The sequence below is a fragment of the Rhinolophus sinicus genome, chromosome 13 (assembly GCF_057876585.1).
Source record: "Rhinolophus sinicus isolate RSI-liver-muscle chromosome 13, RSI-T2T, whole genome shotgun sequence".
NCBI lineage: Eukaryota > Metazoa > Chordata > Mammalia > Chiroptera > Rhinolophidae > Rhinolophus > Rhinolophus sinicus.
The window spans coordinates 25,338,092-25,352,169 of record NC_142513.1 but is presented as its reverse complement, the minus strand read 5'-3'; the positions used below and the strand labels follow the sequence as shown (position 1 = coordinate 25,352,169).

Here is a 14,078-nt window from a genome sequence, read left to right as displayed (position 1 = left end):
TGGAGCTAAAGATTCCAGAGGTGAAAGTGTTCTGGGTGCTGCTTTACTGCTGTGGAGTTGGGATTGAGGAGCGGTGAAGCCAGAATGTGCCTTGGACCATCCCTTAATCCCTCCGAAGGAACGGGAGTGTTGACTTTGAAAGAGAAGGCCATGGGCATATTGAGAAGCTATTCAAAATGTCGGGGCATGATTAGGAGGGCAGTAGACATGAGCAGTGAAGGAAAGAAGGGTCTGTGTCTCTAAAGGAATAAAAGTATTGTGCCAGCATCGAGGGGAATGGTCTGGGCACAGCAGGGAGGAACCTTGGCGTGGGTACAGGATGAGTCTGGGGCATGAGTAGCCACGACTCAGGAGGGCCATAGGGCAAGGCTGTGTGCAGGGGAGGCCAGGCTTTACTTGTTAGAGGTGGGAGACTTACTTGAACCTGGATGCCGTGAACTAGGCTGGCTGGTTGCTGGCTGCTGCTGCCTCACATGGTAGGCTTGGCGTTACTTCCCGCTAGCTGATCATCTAGTTTTTTCATTGATACTCAGGCTCTGAACCTTCCTCTTTTACCTAAAAACTGCATCCATCTCCTCAACTTCTCCCCACCCCCATTAACACGCATACACAGTCTCACACACTCACCAGGTTTCTCTCTGGCCCCTGAAACCCCACCTCCTCAGGATGCCTTCAAAACATGAAGTGTCCAAAATTCCGCACCTTGGCTTTTGCTCTTCTTGTCATGACAACCTCTAGAGCCTTGGGACTACCTTCCTAGAGCTAAGTTCGTGGAATCAGTCCCTCTTCTTTGTCTCCTGTCCTCCGCCTTAGCAATAAGATACAGATGACAGTGTCCCCAAGCCTGTGCCTCGAGTCCAAGAAGGACTTACTCTCTTCCCTATATGTGAAAACAGAGAAAGAAAGGCTGTTACAGGAACAGAAAGGATGCAGCTTGGACCAGCTCCAGAAAGCAGCTTCACCCAGGAGTCTTATCACTGTTCTGAGTGCTTCATCTGGGTCTCCAAAGCAAGCCCAGGTCCAACCTTAATCCTTGTCGTGTTAACTGTCCTATCTGTGGTTCGCCCCCTAGGGTCCATACTGAGCTATTCCTTATGACCTTAGCCACCCAGGAAATAGCAGCTCTCCTTAGACCTGAATCCTTGTCCTGAGGAACCGACATCCAATGTCCACGCCCCACCCATCTTGCTTTTGTGAACTACAGAACAGTAGACCTTCAGTGTCTGTAGAGCCCAGTTACTGCCTAACGCAAATGTTCATTTGCTAGACAGAGGGACCCTTAGGCTCCCTTCACCAGTCTTTCCCCTGAGACCCTAGTGCTCCTTAAGTGAGGGATAACGGTCTTTTTAGAGCTGAGCCAGCTTCTGCTGGCATAGGAGAAAGGAGCACCTAGAAACTCAGTAATGGAGCACACGTACCCAAAGTCTTTTTTTAGTGTGTTTTCCTGAAAGACATCCATATGTGCATGTGAATTTTGCATCTCCCCATCAGCTGATAACTTTCTCATTTGTTTCTTTCTAATTCTTCTGCAAAGAGTGTATTTGATGCTTGATTTTCCTCTGAGGCTCTAGGAGGGCACGTTGGCTTCCCCAGAGCACAGACCTCAGCATAAACATCATGTAACTTCAGCACTATATATATTGATCTCTAGTTACCACTCTGACATGCCCTGGTACCTGCAAGAAGGACATTGGAATCTGGCCCCCAGGATCCAGCCCTCCAGCTCTGACCAGTTCTGTTTTCCTTCCAGGGAAAGTGTATTTCTTCTCTAGTGGCCTTCTGTTTTCTCACCGTCATCATGGAAGTATCATCATTTCCAAGGATCACGTGAATTCCATTTCATTCTATGATGGGGTAGGTGTTTTATCAGTGCATAGCTTTAGTGTTCAGAGAGATACCCTCCTGAGGGGAAAACCAAGTAACTCCCTGTCCCCACTCCACTACCATGGGGCAGGATTCAGGAGTCAGCACTGCCCTTGAGGCAGGGGGCCTTGTCAACCTCACTGCTCTGTAAAGAGCTCAACTAGAAAGGGTTTCTGGGTCAGGAGGGCCAGCAACTACTCGTGGGCAATTAACTCATCCCAGAGAGGATCAGAAAGTAGGCTGAAGAAGGCCTCCAGTGTCTCCTGACAGGTGGCCTAGGGACACAAAGCTCACCCCCTTAAGATCTGGAAAGAAGCTGCTCCCTGGAACATTCATGGGGCTCCACCTACATATTAGTATGGGAAAGAACTTTAAGTGAGCCAGAGAGGGAGAGAAATGGCTAACTTTCTCCATAAGGACTTAGCCCTACCCTGTCATGCAGACTTAACCTCCAGCTGCAGAAAGTTCCATCCCCAGAAGCATCCTTTAACTTCACCAGTCTGCACCAACATTTCCCCTTTCCCCTGGAGGAAGAGGGTAGTTAGGAGTTTCCTCTAGCCTGTACCCCTTGGCCAGAGCACAGCTTGTTTCTCAATGTGACACTCAACCTCAGCCTCAAAACCAGCTTATTTGGGAGCCAGGACAGACTAGATGAGATGGTTTCGGCAGAAGGTCAGAAAATGAAATCTGTGTGCAGTTTTTGAAAGAATCCTCTCCCCCACATGGAACCTGCTGCCTTAAAGCATGTTCGGAAATGCAGGCAGCCCACTGAGTCAGAGTGGATGGCCCTATAGATGAAAACTTTGATATTAAGTTAGGTCTCCCAGCGTCAGAGGAGAAAGGATGAATCATTCAAGTTACTGGGACTATAAGTTAGCTCATTTGAAGGGGGGGGGGGGGGCGAAGGAGTCTTACCTCACATCAAAAATTGAAATAAACTTCCGATAGATTAAAATTAAATATTTTAAAACTTCACAAGTAGAAGGAAGAATATTTTTTAAAATTGATTATTTATTAAACCTCTAGGAATGGGAAGACTCTCTAGCTTAGAAACGATATAAGAAAAGCATGTCAAATTTGACCACTTACGGATTTTTAAAATTTTTGCTGATAATTTATTGAAGTATACTTCCAATACAATTAACTATCCACTGAAAGTTTTGACAGATGTATACACTCATGAAACCATCGCAGTCAAGATACAGAAGAATCAACACCCCAAAAACGTTTTCTAATGTCCTTTTGCGGTTCATCTTTCCCTCTCTTCTGGCTTCAGGCAGCCACTGATTAGTTTTCTGTGATGTAGATTAGTTTGCATTTTCTGAAGTTTTATATATTGTATAAATGGACATTCATTGTACATTCTGTATCCTTTTGAGTCTGGCATTTTTTCACTCAGCGTAATGATCTTTAGATTCATCCATGTTGTATGTATCAATAGTCAGTTCCTTTTAATTGCTTTGTTGCTGAGTAATATTCCATTCTGTGGATATAGCATAAAATTTATCAGACTAATCATTTAAAACTCTAAAAAGTATCTCAAAAAGAATTAAAAAGCAGAAACTAAGCTGGGAAAAACATTTTTGGTGATTAAAAAAATGAGTTAATATTTCTTTTCTATGAAGAACTCTACTAACATGAAAACAGTCCCATCCCAGGTCAGAGGTGTTCGGAGGAGCTGAGGATAGTTAACATATACAGGCATACCTTGTCTTACTATGCTTCACAGATGTTGCCTTTTTTACGAACTGAAGGCAAGACCCTACACCAGCAAAAAGATTACAGCTCACTTTATTGCAATACTCGCTTTGTTATGCTGGTCTGGAACTGAACCCACAGTATCTCCGAGGTGTGCCTGTAGATGGAAGCACATCAGAAACGGCCTCGCACTGCCATGTGTAATAGTAAATTAGCAAAGAGTAGATAAAAGTTACTATTGGTAGAGGAGAAATGGAATAGGTATGAATGCCCAGCCATAGGGTTGGCTTACGGGGGAATGGGATGCAGTCTTTACAAATGTTTACAGATAGTTTGCAACAACATGGCAGATGCTAACAGTAAGTTTTAAAAAGCAAAATCTGGAAATATAAAAATAAATATGATTTCCCAATGCCAAAAAAAAGGCAAGTCAAGTACTAAAATGTTAGCTGTAGTTGGGTTTAGGTGGTGGGACTTTAAATTACTTTTTAAAACCTTCTCTATACTATTTTTGTTTTGTTTTTTCAAATTTTTAATTAATGGACATATTGCTTTTATAATAGAAAATTAAATGTTAAAAAAAACCTTTTCTCCTAAGATCGGGAATAAGACAAGGATGCTCGCTTTTGCCACTTCTATTCAACATAGAGTTGGAAGTTCTAGCCAAAGCGGTCAGTCAAGAAAAAGAAATTAAAGTAATCTAAATTGGAAAGGAAAAAGTAAAATTATCTCTGTTCACAGATTACATGATCTTATGTGTAGAAAACCCACATATCTAGATTCCACACACACACAAAAAATGTTAGAATTAATAAATGAATTCACTAAAGTTGCAGGATATAAAACACAAAAATCGTATTTCTATACCCTACTAATGACCAATTTGAAAAAGATACTAAGAAAAAAATTCTATTTACAATAGCATCAAAAATAATAAAATACTTAGTAATAAATTTAACCAAAGAGGTGAAAGACTTGTACACTGAAAACTATAAATAAAACATTGCTAAAAGAAATTAAAGAAGACTTAAATAAATGGTAAGATATCCCATCTTTATGGATTAGAGACTAATATTGTTAAGATGACAATACTACGCAAAGCAATCTACAAATTCAATGCAATTCCTATCAAAATCCCAACAGTATTTTTCACAAAAATAGAAAAACCCATCTTGAAATACATATAGAATCCCAGGGGACCCCTGAATAGCCAAAATAATCTTTAAAAAGAACAAAGTTGGAGGACTCACACTTCCTGATTTCAAAACTTACTACAAAGCTACAGTAATCAAACAACAGTGTGGCATTGGCATAAGGTCAGACATACAGGCCAACGGAATAGAATAGAGAGCCCAGAAATAAACCTTTGTATATATGGTTAAATGATTTCATCAAGGGTGCCAAGACCATTCAATGAGGAAAGGACAATCTTTTCAACAAATGGTGCTAGGACATCTGGATGTCCACATGAAAAATAATGAAGTTAGACCCTTATGTTATGCCATATACAACTAAAAATAGAGCATAGGCCTAAAAGTAAGAGCCAAAACAAACTCTTAGAAGAAAACTTAGGAGTAAATCCTTGTGACCTTGGTTAGGTAATGATTTCTTAGATATGACACCAAAAAGAAAGACAACAAACGAAAAAATATATAAGTTGGACTTCATCAAAATTAAAAACTGTTCATCAAGGAACGCTAGCAAGAAAATGAAAACAACCCACAGAATGGGAGAAGATATTTACAAATCATATATCTGATACGGGGTTAACACTCTAGAAAGAATGTGGAGATATTTTTAGTTTAGAAGAAAAGATCCGTGTACTTCCTGTGTTTCACATATTGGAAAGCACATCTATAATTCAACCCCAGTAAACTACATAATGTGAAAATAATTGCACTGAAATTCATCATGTATCTGACAGTAGTTGTGGTATCATGCAAATGGCTTTTCTCACTGATGCTCCCTCTTCTTCTCTTTAGGATTCCTCCAGTATTGTTGCTGCCCTTCTGATAGACTTCAGAAACTCATTACTTCCTCATCTCCCAGTTCATTTCCATGGATCGAGCAATTTTCTGATGATTGCCCTTTTCCCCAAATCAAAGATATACCAAGCATTTTACTCAGAGGTAACATCAAACAGTAGTCAGCAAAAGTATTTTTTTTATTTATTTTTTTTAGCAGTTTAGATAGTAAGGAGGCTTCTCAGCATTAACAGTGAGGTAATGAAAGGGAGAGTTATGAGAAGTGGCTGCTTCTAATCCCTTGGGTCTCACTGTTGCCATTCAAAAGTGAGAACCTAAAGGGACTGAACAAAAGGCTTTTCATCTTCTAAGAAAGTTCTTCTTTGTCCCTTTAAATCCTAATTAGACTCACTTTCCTTGCAGCCCTTGTGTTGAATTGTTGGGCCCTACCTACTGGATCAGAGCTCTCTACCCCACTCCAAGCTCTCCCTCCCCATGTTCACAGGCCCTGCCCTAGTGGATGGTCCCACCTGGCAGACTGTATATTCTAGGCACTCAGCACAGATTGCATGAGTGAGGGAGCTTACTGAGAATTACACAACCCACCTAGAGACCAAGCAGCAGCCAAAGTCCAAACAGATGGCCAGCCTCATGATGGGTGGAAACGCTTGGAAAGGTGTGATTGCAGCAGCTTGTGAGGGGACAGTGTCCCTCCCGCAGGATACATTCCTAGAACATGGAGGAGACAGGAGTTGGCCTTGGCTGCGGACGGCATCTCAGGCCAGTCTGTGTCTCCCTCTTCCTGCCTGCTGGTCCTTCCTACCTCTTTGTGCTTGTCCTTCCATCCAGGAACATGGAGGCAGCCCTTTAGATTCTCTTTCAGCCATCCCTCTGCCTGCAGACAGGAGTTGCTTGAACTATTCTTTCTGTCTGGCCCTTTCACCAGGGAAGAACATGCCCCTTCTGCCAGAACAGTGTTACCTGACACCTTCCTCCGTGCTTCCTGGTCTCTAAAGGAGCAGAATCCCTGGGAGAGGAACCCTGAAAGAAATTCTAGTTCTGAAAAATACAGAACAAAATTGCTTCAGGGCTCTATTTTTGAAACAAACTTGTTTGTTATGATGGTTTGTCTCTGTACTGACAGTCTAGATTTTCAACAACCATTAAATCCCCATGTGGGTTCCATATCCTGTTGTTGGTTTTAAAGTGTTCTTTGCTCAAATTCTGTTTTGTTTAGGTCTTCTCCCTCTGGCAACAGCAGGCTAACTCAGGACTGTCTTTAAAAGTGATCCAGGAAGATGGATTATCTGTGGAACAAAAGAGATTGTAAGTGGCTGCCTTCACTGTTTATGCTTGCTCCCCTAAGCTGTGCGAGTCTGCTCTCTCTGCAGGATAGGATGACTGAGTTATGTAACACAGGGGTCTTGGCTTCTAAAAAAAGGGCCGACACAGTCATTTCAGTGCTGCCAACTCGCAGGTAGCAAATTTCCTTAGGGAAATAGAAGTCAAGGAAGATGAAATCCACCAAGAATCAGAAACCCATATGACGAAGGGTTTCAGGCCAAGCTTCCTTTGTGGGCACACTAGGTGTTGTGCACTGACACCCCATTTTGTTTAAGTCCGTGAGATGCTTGTTTTAGAAGTGTTGACTCTGTCATGGGACACTGGCTTGAAGGTATCAGACCAAGTTACGTAATGTATATGTGCTGTACGGAGATGGAGTTCTAAATGTGAGCTTTTGATATTCCAGACACTCCAGTGCACAGAAGCTCTTCAGTGTCCTGAGCCATTCTGCCGGGGAGAAACGGAGTCCTCTAAAGCTCCTCTCAGCTAAACTCCCCGATCTGGACTGGTGAGCTCTGCTTTTCTGTTGATAGATGTTTAGTGTTCTGGCTTTTGAAATGTGAGAAGCTTCAGTGTTGGTCCTTTCTAAGTTCCTTTTTCTTCATAGCTTCTTAAGGATCATTGTAAAAGGTCGTAGTGACACACCATATACAATTTTGTTCTCTAGAGAGAATCTAAGATTTATTTTTCAGCAATTAAAGAGTTTCTCATGTTAAAACGCAAAGTCAGGCAAGGCTGGTGAGAGTAACATAATAGCGTGGTCTTTGTTTTTCTAGGTTTCTCCAGCATTTCGCTGTCAGCAGCGTTAGTCGGGAGCCTGTGATGAGGACCCATCTCCCTGTCCTGCTGCAGCAAACTGAAATCAACCCTACTCACCAAGTAGAAAATGACAAGGTACAGCCGCTCACCGAGTGTGATGGGAGTTCATGGGAAGAGAATCCTGATAGCCTGCCTTTGGTTCTTCTGTGTCAGTCAACAAAAATCGCTCAGGCAGAGTCCCTTTTCTAAGGCTCTCCACCTCCTTGGACACTGATGTAATGATACACAGAAAACGTGTTCTACACAGTGACTAAGGACAGGCGTCCTCATTAACCCCAGCCAAGCCCCATGGCAGTGGTAACACTCGGGCATCTTGCCGTGCCTCCCCTTGCTTCTCTAGGCCTTTCAAACTCTTTGCTCCGTGCTCTCATGTTGTCAGCTCTTTCTGGTTGTGACAAGGACTTAGCTGGCAGTGGTGACACATTGAGCTTAACAAAGGGATGGGCCTTGTTTGTTGGGCCTTGCTGTCATCAGCAGGGTAAGGTGATGCTTTATAAACATTGTCTTCCCAAGAGTGGATTTTAATCTGCTCCTGCCTCACACTCGCCTCTTAACCCCTCCCACCATTTCTTTGGAGCTGTATGTCTTTATATACTCAAAGAGGGCATTTATTTCTGTGCAAGACACTCCACTGCAAAAGAAAATAGAAACATTAAGCAATCAAAAGCTTCATTTTTCCCTTAGGCAAGAGTTTAAAAACGAAAATGCGTAGCTGTTACATTTTGTTTAAAAGGTGCCGTAGAACTCGCCTTCAACTAAGAAGGTTTCTGGCGTAGATATGTGTGCTGTAAACAGAGGCCTGGGCACTGAGGAAAAGGCACCAACACGGGGAAATGTGGATGGGAGGAGGTTAAACAAAAACATCAGTTACATAGAGTACTGCCCACAGGAGCAAAAAGGGATACGGAGTAGGGGCCTGGTCAGAGGGGAGGAGGGAGAGCTTCTGCTTCCCACAAAAGGAGAGGGATCCACAGCTTTCGCTCTGCTGATGCGACCATCTCAAATCATGGATGCCACCAGGCTGAGCTTTAGTCTAAGTAATCTGTGACCAGGCCTGTCCCAGTGAGTCTTGTGTGTTGTGATAAAACACATTTAAAGAGGCCCTTGCCGTGCTATGTCATTTATATCTACATCCTTCAGCAGTTGCATGGTTCCTTTCCTCCTTGCTTGACCCCTTCTTTGTCAATGAATTTCTTCAAGTTGCTTTGCAATATCTGCCTGCAGAGGGCCCTGTTTCCTTGTGGTTGTGTACTGAGGTTAGGGCAGTCCAGCCGGGCTCCTCTTTTCCCCATCAACACTCAGAAATGCTTCCTACACCAGTTTGTTTCCTTAGCTCAGGCTATGTGGCTTAGAGGGTACGGCAGCCAGACAGAAACCTCCCCACTGCCACTTGTCTCCTGAAATTACCACGTCAACTGAGCCCATGGTATTTTTGTCCGGACCTACTTTCTGCCCAGTATTTTCCATTGTATTTTAATTGATCTAGTCACAATCTGCTCCGTGAAAATTATAATAGTAATACAAAATTTAAGATGTGTTTGCTATGTGCCAGACCATGTTCTAAGCACTTTACGTATATTAACTCAGTTAATCATCACACCTACCCCTCAAGGTAGGTTCTGTTGTTAGTTCAAGGTCCCATAGCTAGTGAGTTCGAATTGAGAACCAGTGAGATAGCCCGTCTCATGATGGGTGGAAATGCTTGGAAAGGTGTGATTGCAGCAGCTTGTGAGGGGACAGTGTCCCTCCCGCAGGATACATTCCTAGAACATGGAGGAGACAGGAGCTGGCCTTGGCTGTGGACGGCATCTCAGGCCAGTCTGTGTCTCCCTCTTCCTGCCTGCTGGTCCTTCCTACCTTCTTGTGCTTGTCCTTCCATCCAGGAACATGGAGGCAGCCCTTTAGATTCTCTTCAGCCATCCCTCTGCCTCCAGACAGAGTTGCCGGCTCTACAAGACCGTTCTCTTAACCTCTCACACAGCGCTCCCTCCCAGTCGAATCACAAACCCACATGGCTTTTCTTTCATGTAGGTCATTATCAGCATTGTAACTGGCCTCCCGGGCTGTCATGCTAGCGAGCTCTGTGCTTTTCTGGTCACTCTGCATAAGGAATATGGCAGGTTAGTATGGCTGCTGCCTTTGCTTTGGGGAAAGGGATTCTGTGCCTGGGCCTGCCGAGGCCCTGGGAAACCTTCACCAGGTACTGACTTTTGGTATAACTGGTATCAGCACACATCACCTATCCATTCATTTGACACATTTGTACTGAGCACTTCATGTTTGCCAGGCATTGTTCTAAGTGTAGAGTACAAATGAACAAAACACACTAGCAATTCTGTGCCCTCATGGAGCTTACATTCTAGTGTGGGGAGACAGTTAACCAGGTAAGGAAAATAGTATATTAAGCAAAGTGCTATGGAGAAAATAAAGCAGAGAAAGCTATAGGGAGTGCTGGGCTGGCCGGGGAATGGTGGGGTTGGGGGCAGAGGAGAGCAGGGATTCCAGCTTTAAATTGGGTGCTCAGGGGAGATCTCACTGAGAAGGTGACATTTGAGCAAAGCCCTCAGGAAATGAGGAAGTGAACCCTTAGCTACCTTGGAAGAGCACTATCGCAGCAGGACCAGCACAGGCCAAGGCCTGTCAGCAGGGCAATTCAGGACCACGCTGGTTAGAACTTGGGAGCTGGTGAGTGACGATGCGATCCATCCCTGACCACAGAGGGACTGCGTGAGTTCAGCTGCAGCTGGGACACGGGCTCAGGTGAAAGTGGGGAAATCATTCATCCATCACTTCCACCTGCCTGGCAGTTTAATAAACAATTCTCCTGACTGAGCAGGGCATTTAATATCTAGTCAGTCTACCTCAAAGTAAGGCATCCTACAGGAGGCCATAGAGGAATTTGAGAAGACTGCAGTCGCCTGGAGTTTCAGGTGGGAGGTGAGTTTTGGAGAGATGCTAGGGAAACATTGGACCTTCTTTATAAGTACTAAATAGTTAACCAGTTTCTCCCGCATTTCCATTGCTTTTGTTCTGTAAACAGTCTGAATTCTTCACCCTGCCCATTTCTTATTTTGAGCAAGAGTTTTACTGAGCACCAGACTAAAGCCATTGTAGTGACTGCCCGGTCAAGAGTCTTTCTCAACTCTGAAGTCTATTGGTCAAGTCTATTGACCTTTTTCCCTGTGGCAAGACATTTCCGGTCAAAAGCTCCAAGAGTTGTGGTTTCAAAATATGGGCCTCCCCACCCAGCCGTGCCCTCAGCCTGTGTCTTTGGTACCAAGATTGCTCTCTCCTGTATGGATTCACTGGGCAGAATGTGGGAGTACTGGGCACATTTGAATCCACTAGCTGAGCTTACAGGGACAGCCAATCAGGTGGCCCCCATGCTGAGATTACACTTGCCGTTTCCAGGTGGATGGTATACCGCCAAATCATGGATAGCTCCGAATGTTTTCATGCTGCCCATTTCCAGAAGTACCTTTCCAGTGCCCTGGAGGCCCAGCGGAACCACTGTGCCCGCCAGTCAGCCTACATCCGCAAGAAGGCCAGACTGCTGGTGGTATTACAAGGGTGAGCACTGGAAGTCTCCCGGGGGGCAGGGGGGTACGGTGGTGACCTTGTCATTACTGTTGTTTCATGTGTGGCCAACCTGGGGCACAGAACAAACTCCACACACACATGAGCAGTGTCAGCGCTGCACAGAGAGGCCTTAAAGGAGCAAGGACTCTTGTTGCCACCCTGTGGCCTAGAGTGGCTGGTGTGGCTTGCACACAAGTTTCAAGTTTGGCTTAAATATCGTAATATCCCCAAAAGATGGGGAATTACAGAGGAAGTTTTCTGGGCAAGATTCCTTGATAATTCTTACAATAGTGGTCCCTAAACCTCTTCCTTCACCTTCTAGGCAAGGGAGCTTCATCTGTTTAAGCCCTCCTCCTGTGGAATTGCAGAGACAGCCCCCACACTCTGCAATCTCAAGCCCCACCATCCCTGGGGTGGCTGGTTTAGGAGGGTTTCCTGGGACCCTGTGAGGAGCTTGAATAGTCCGTTTGAGCAAGGAGCTTCCTGGGAGGACAGGTTTGACAGTGTGTATCACTGTTCCGGGGTCCTGGCTGCAAGCAGCTCCCCTTGACCTGTTCTAAGGCCTTCCAGGGAGGAGCCCTGTGCAGGCCCATCACCCTCCCGCCCCCAACCCAGAGCAGAACGTGCCGGGTCAGGAAAATATGGGCTGTGCTCTTCACCTGTGTGTGTCACTATGGTTGGTAATAAGTACTCTATTGGCAGACCCCACAAAGTGCTTTTGTGCTATGCTGTGTTTTTTGTGCTCAGAATAATTAGTATTTGCAATTGGCTAATTGTTTCTGGTAAAGATCAGGCCCAGATCCAAAGCCATGTTTGGTCTCCTGTGTGTGGTGGTGAGAACTGGAGGAAAGCCAGGCCAGTGAGCGAGGCAGGAGGTGGGCAGGACTGGGCACCCCACCTGGCCATCGTTTCTCTTCTTCAGGCCTTGTTCTCACCCCTGCCATGGGCTTCCCTTCAGTCAGCCCCTTTGTCCTACCGTGGGCTGAGGTTGTGGAAGCCACAGAGCAAGAGTCTGGGTCTGAAACCACATTTTCTTCTAGTTGTCCATCGCTGCTAATGGTCAAAAGAATGGATTGGCCCCTGTCAGAGTTGAGAGTCATTGGGGGTGTGGATCTGGAGTCAAATTTGGCACCTTAACATTGTGAGGCTGAGGTCATTGCCATCTTCAGTCACTTCAGAGAGTATCTCTGACTCCTTGTCTCTGACTGTACAAGTCTGCAAAAGTGTCAGCTGTCCTGGCCACTCTGGACTGCAGCGACAGTGTGTGGCCAGCCCACTCTCGTACTCTCAGACCCAGCCTTTGTCCAGGATGCCAGGGACCTCAGATTTCCTGAGGGCCTTGAGCCAGGGTGTCAGCTAAGTGCTGTGGCTCTCACTAAGACACTGTCCTTATAGGCTGGGCCCATTGTCCCGAGGCTCAGCAGGAACACGTGGCAGCCTCCTTTTTGCATGTCCATCTGCTTGGGGCTGGACCTTCGAGCCCAGTATTGAGATTGCTGGTGAAGGAAGCTTCACAGTTGATACTTTATTATTTGAAGAACCCAGAAGCTTCTCAGTTGATACTTTATTATTTGAATGTTACTTTTATCTTCATTTATAGGATTCTTTGGGGGAAACCTGTGGCTAAAGCAGTTTTCTTTTGCTCCTAGAGTAGGCTGGTGCCACTCAACTGCAGCAGTGGGTTGTCATTGAGGGGCAGTGGTATTGAGCTTTAACATCAAACGGAACTATTTGCCATTGTTTTAAAAGTTAATGTATTTTTGAAATGATAAAAATGTTTAAAGGTGGGACAGATAGTGGTTGTCAGGAGTTAGGGTGAGAGTGGGGGGCACGAGGTAGGTGGGTGTGGTTATAAAAGGGCAACACGAAGAGTCTTTGTACTGATAGAACTGTTCAGTATCATGACTGGTGAACATAGGAATCGACACGGGTGACAGAATCACGCAGAACTTAATACGTACAACACAAATAAGTAAAACTGGGGAAATTGGAATGTCTAAAAATTAACTTTACGGAATTTGAGGAGCTGTATTCGTTTACACTTTGGAATGTTATAAAATGATTCTTTAAATTATCTACATTTAAAACAAAGTATCTCTCTCAAAACAAAAATTGAATTAATGTGAAACGTGCCCAAATTGTAGGCTTAAATTGCAAACATAAAACAGAGCCCAAAGGACACTTGAATTGAGTATCTTATTTCAGAGTAAAGGAAGTTTAAGTCCTGCTGGGCTTTTGTTGTGTTTTTATTTTTAATAAAGAGAGTACTGACAAGAAAGAGGCAAACATGGAAGAGCCAGCTTTTTGCCTTCATCATGCATTTGGGCAGTTTAGCCATAGTGGCAGCTGTTGTGGTCTGCTTCTGTGGTGAGGGCTGCCTCCTTCTGTTTGGAGGCCACACCCAGGACACTTACTGTAGGGCAGGGGCTAGGGAGGGTGGGTCCAGCATTAATAAGCAGAGTGGCTGGCACCAAGGACCTCCTCTCCTGCCACAGGGCTCTGGGCTGCAGTGCCCAGATGCATCATATAGATGCACTGGCCTCACCAGGAGTCTGGGGCCTGTTTTCAGTCTAACCATCTTTCATTAAAATAAATGAAGATCAGGGCGGCCGGTTAGCTCAGTTGCTTAGAGCGCGGTGCTCTTAACAAGGTTGCTGGTTCAATCCCCAAGTGGGCCACTGTGAGCTGCACCCTCCACAATTAAATTGAAACAACTACTTGACTTGGAGCTGATAGGTCCTGGAAAAACACACTTAATAAATAAGTAAATAAACAAACAAATAAATAAGAATGAATGCTCTGAAAACCTGG

The 14,078-nt window shown here is 44.8% G+C and overlaps 1 protein-coding gene and 1 long non-coding RNA gene across 4 annotated transcripts in view; one reads left to right on the top strand and one right to left on the bottom strand.

Moving 5' to 3' along the window:
- DNAAF9 (dynein axonemal assembly factor 9) overlaps positions 1 to 14,078 on the top strand; it is a 116,834-nt gene that overhangs the window by 68,598 nt on the left and 34,158 nt on the right. For all 3 annotated transcript variants that reach the window (XM_074318060.2, XM_019733763.3, XM_019733761.3), the window contains exons 21-27: positions 1,751 to 1,854; positions 5,544 to 5,690; positions 6,763 to 6,851; positions 7,276 to 7,377; positions 7,646 to 7,763; positions 9,720 to 9,808; positions 11,100 to 11,258. In XM_074318060.2, the coding sequence (XP_074174161.2) occupies positions 1,751 to 1,854; positions 5,544 to 5,690; positions 6,763 to 6,851; positions 7,276 to 7,377; positions 7,646 to 7,763; positions 9,720 to 9,808; positions 11,100 to 11,258 (808 nt within the window). The remainder of the gene's footprint in view (positions 1 to 1,750; positions 1,855 to 5,543; positions 5,691 to 6,762; positions 6,852 to 7,275; positions 7,378 to 7,645; positions 7,764 to 9,719; positions 9,809 to 11,099; positions 11,259 to 14,078) is intronic.
- LOC148756038 (uncharacterized) lies at positions 3,209 to 6,482 on the bottom strand. Its single transcript, XR_016018221.1, has 3 exons — positions 6,349 to 6,482; positions 6,132 to 6,254; positions 3,209 to 3,346 (listed from the first exon to the last, which is right to left on the bottom strand). It is a non-coding gene; the product is annotated as an uncharacterized LOC148756038 (long non-coding RNA).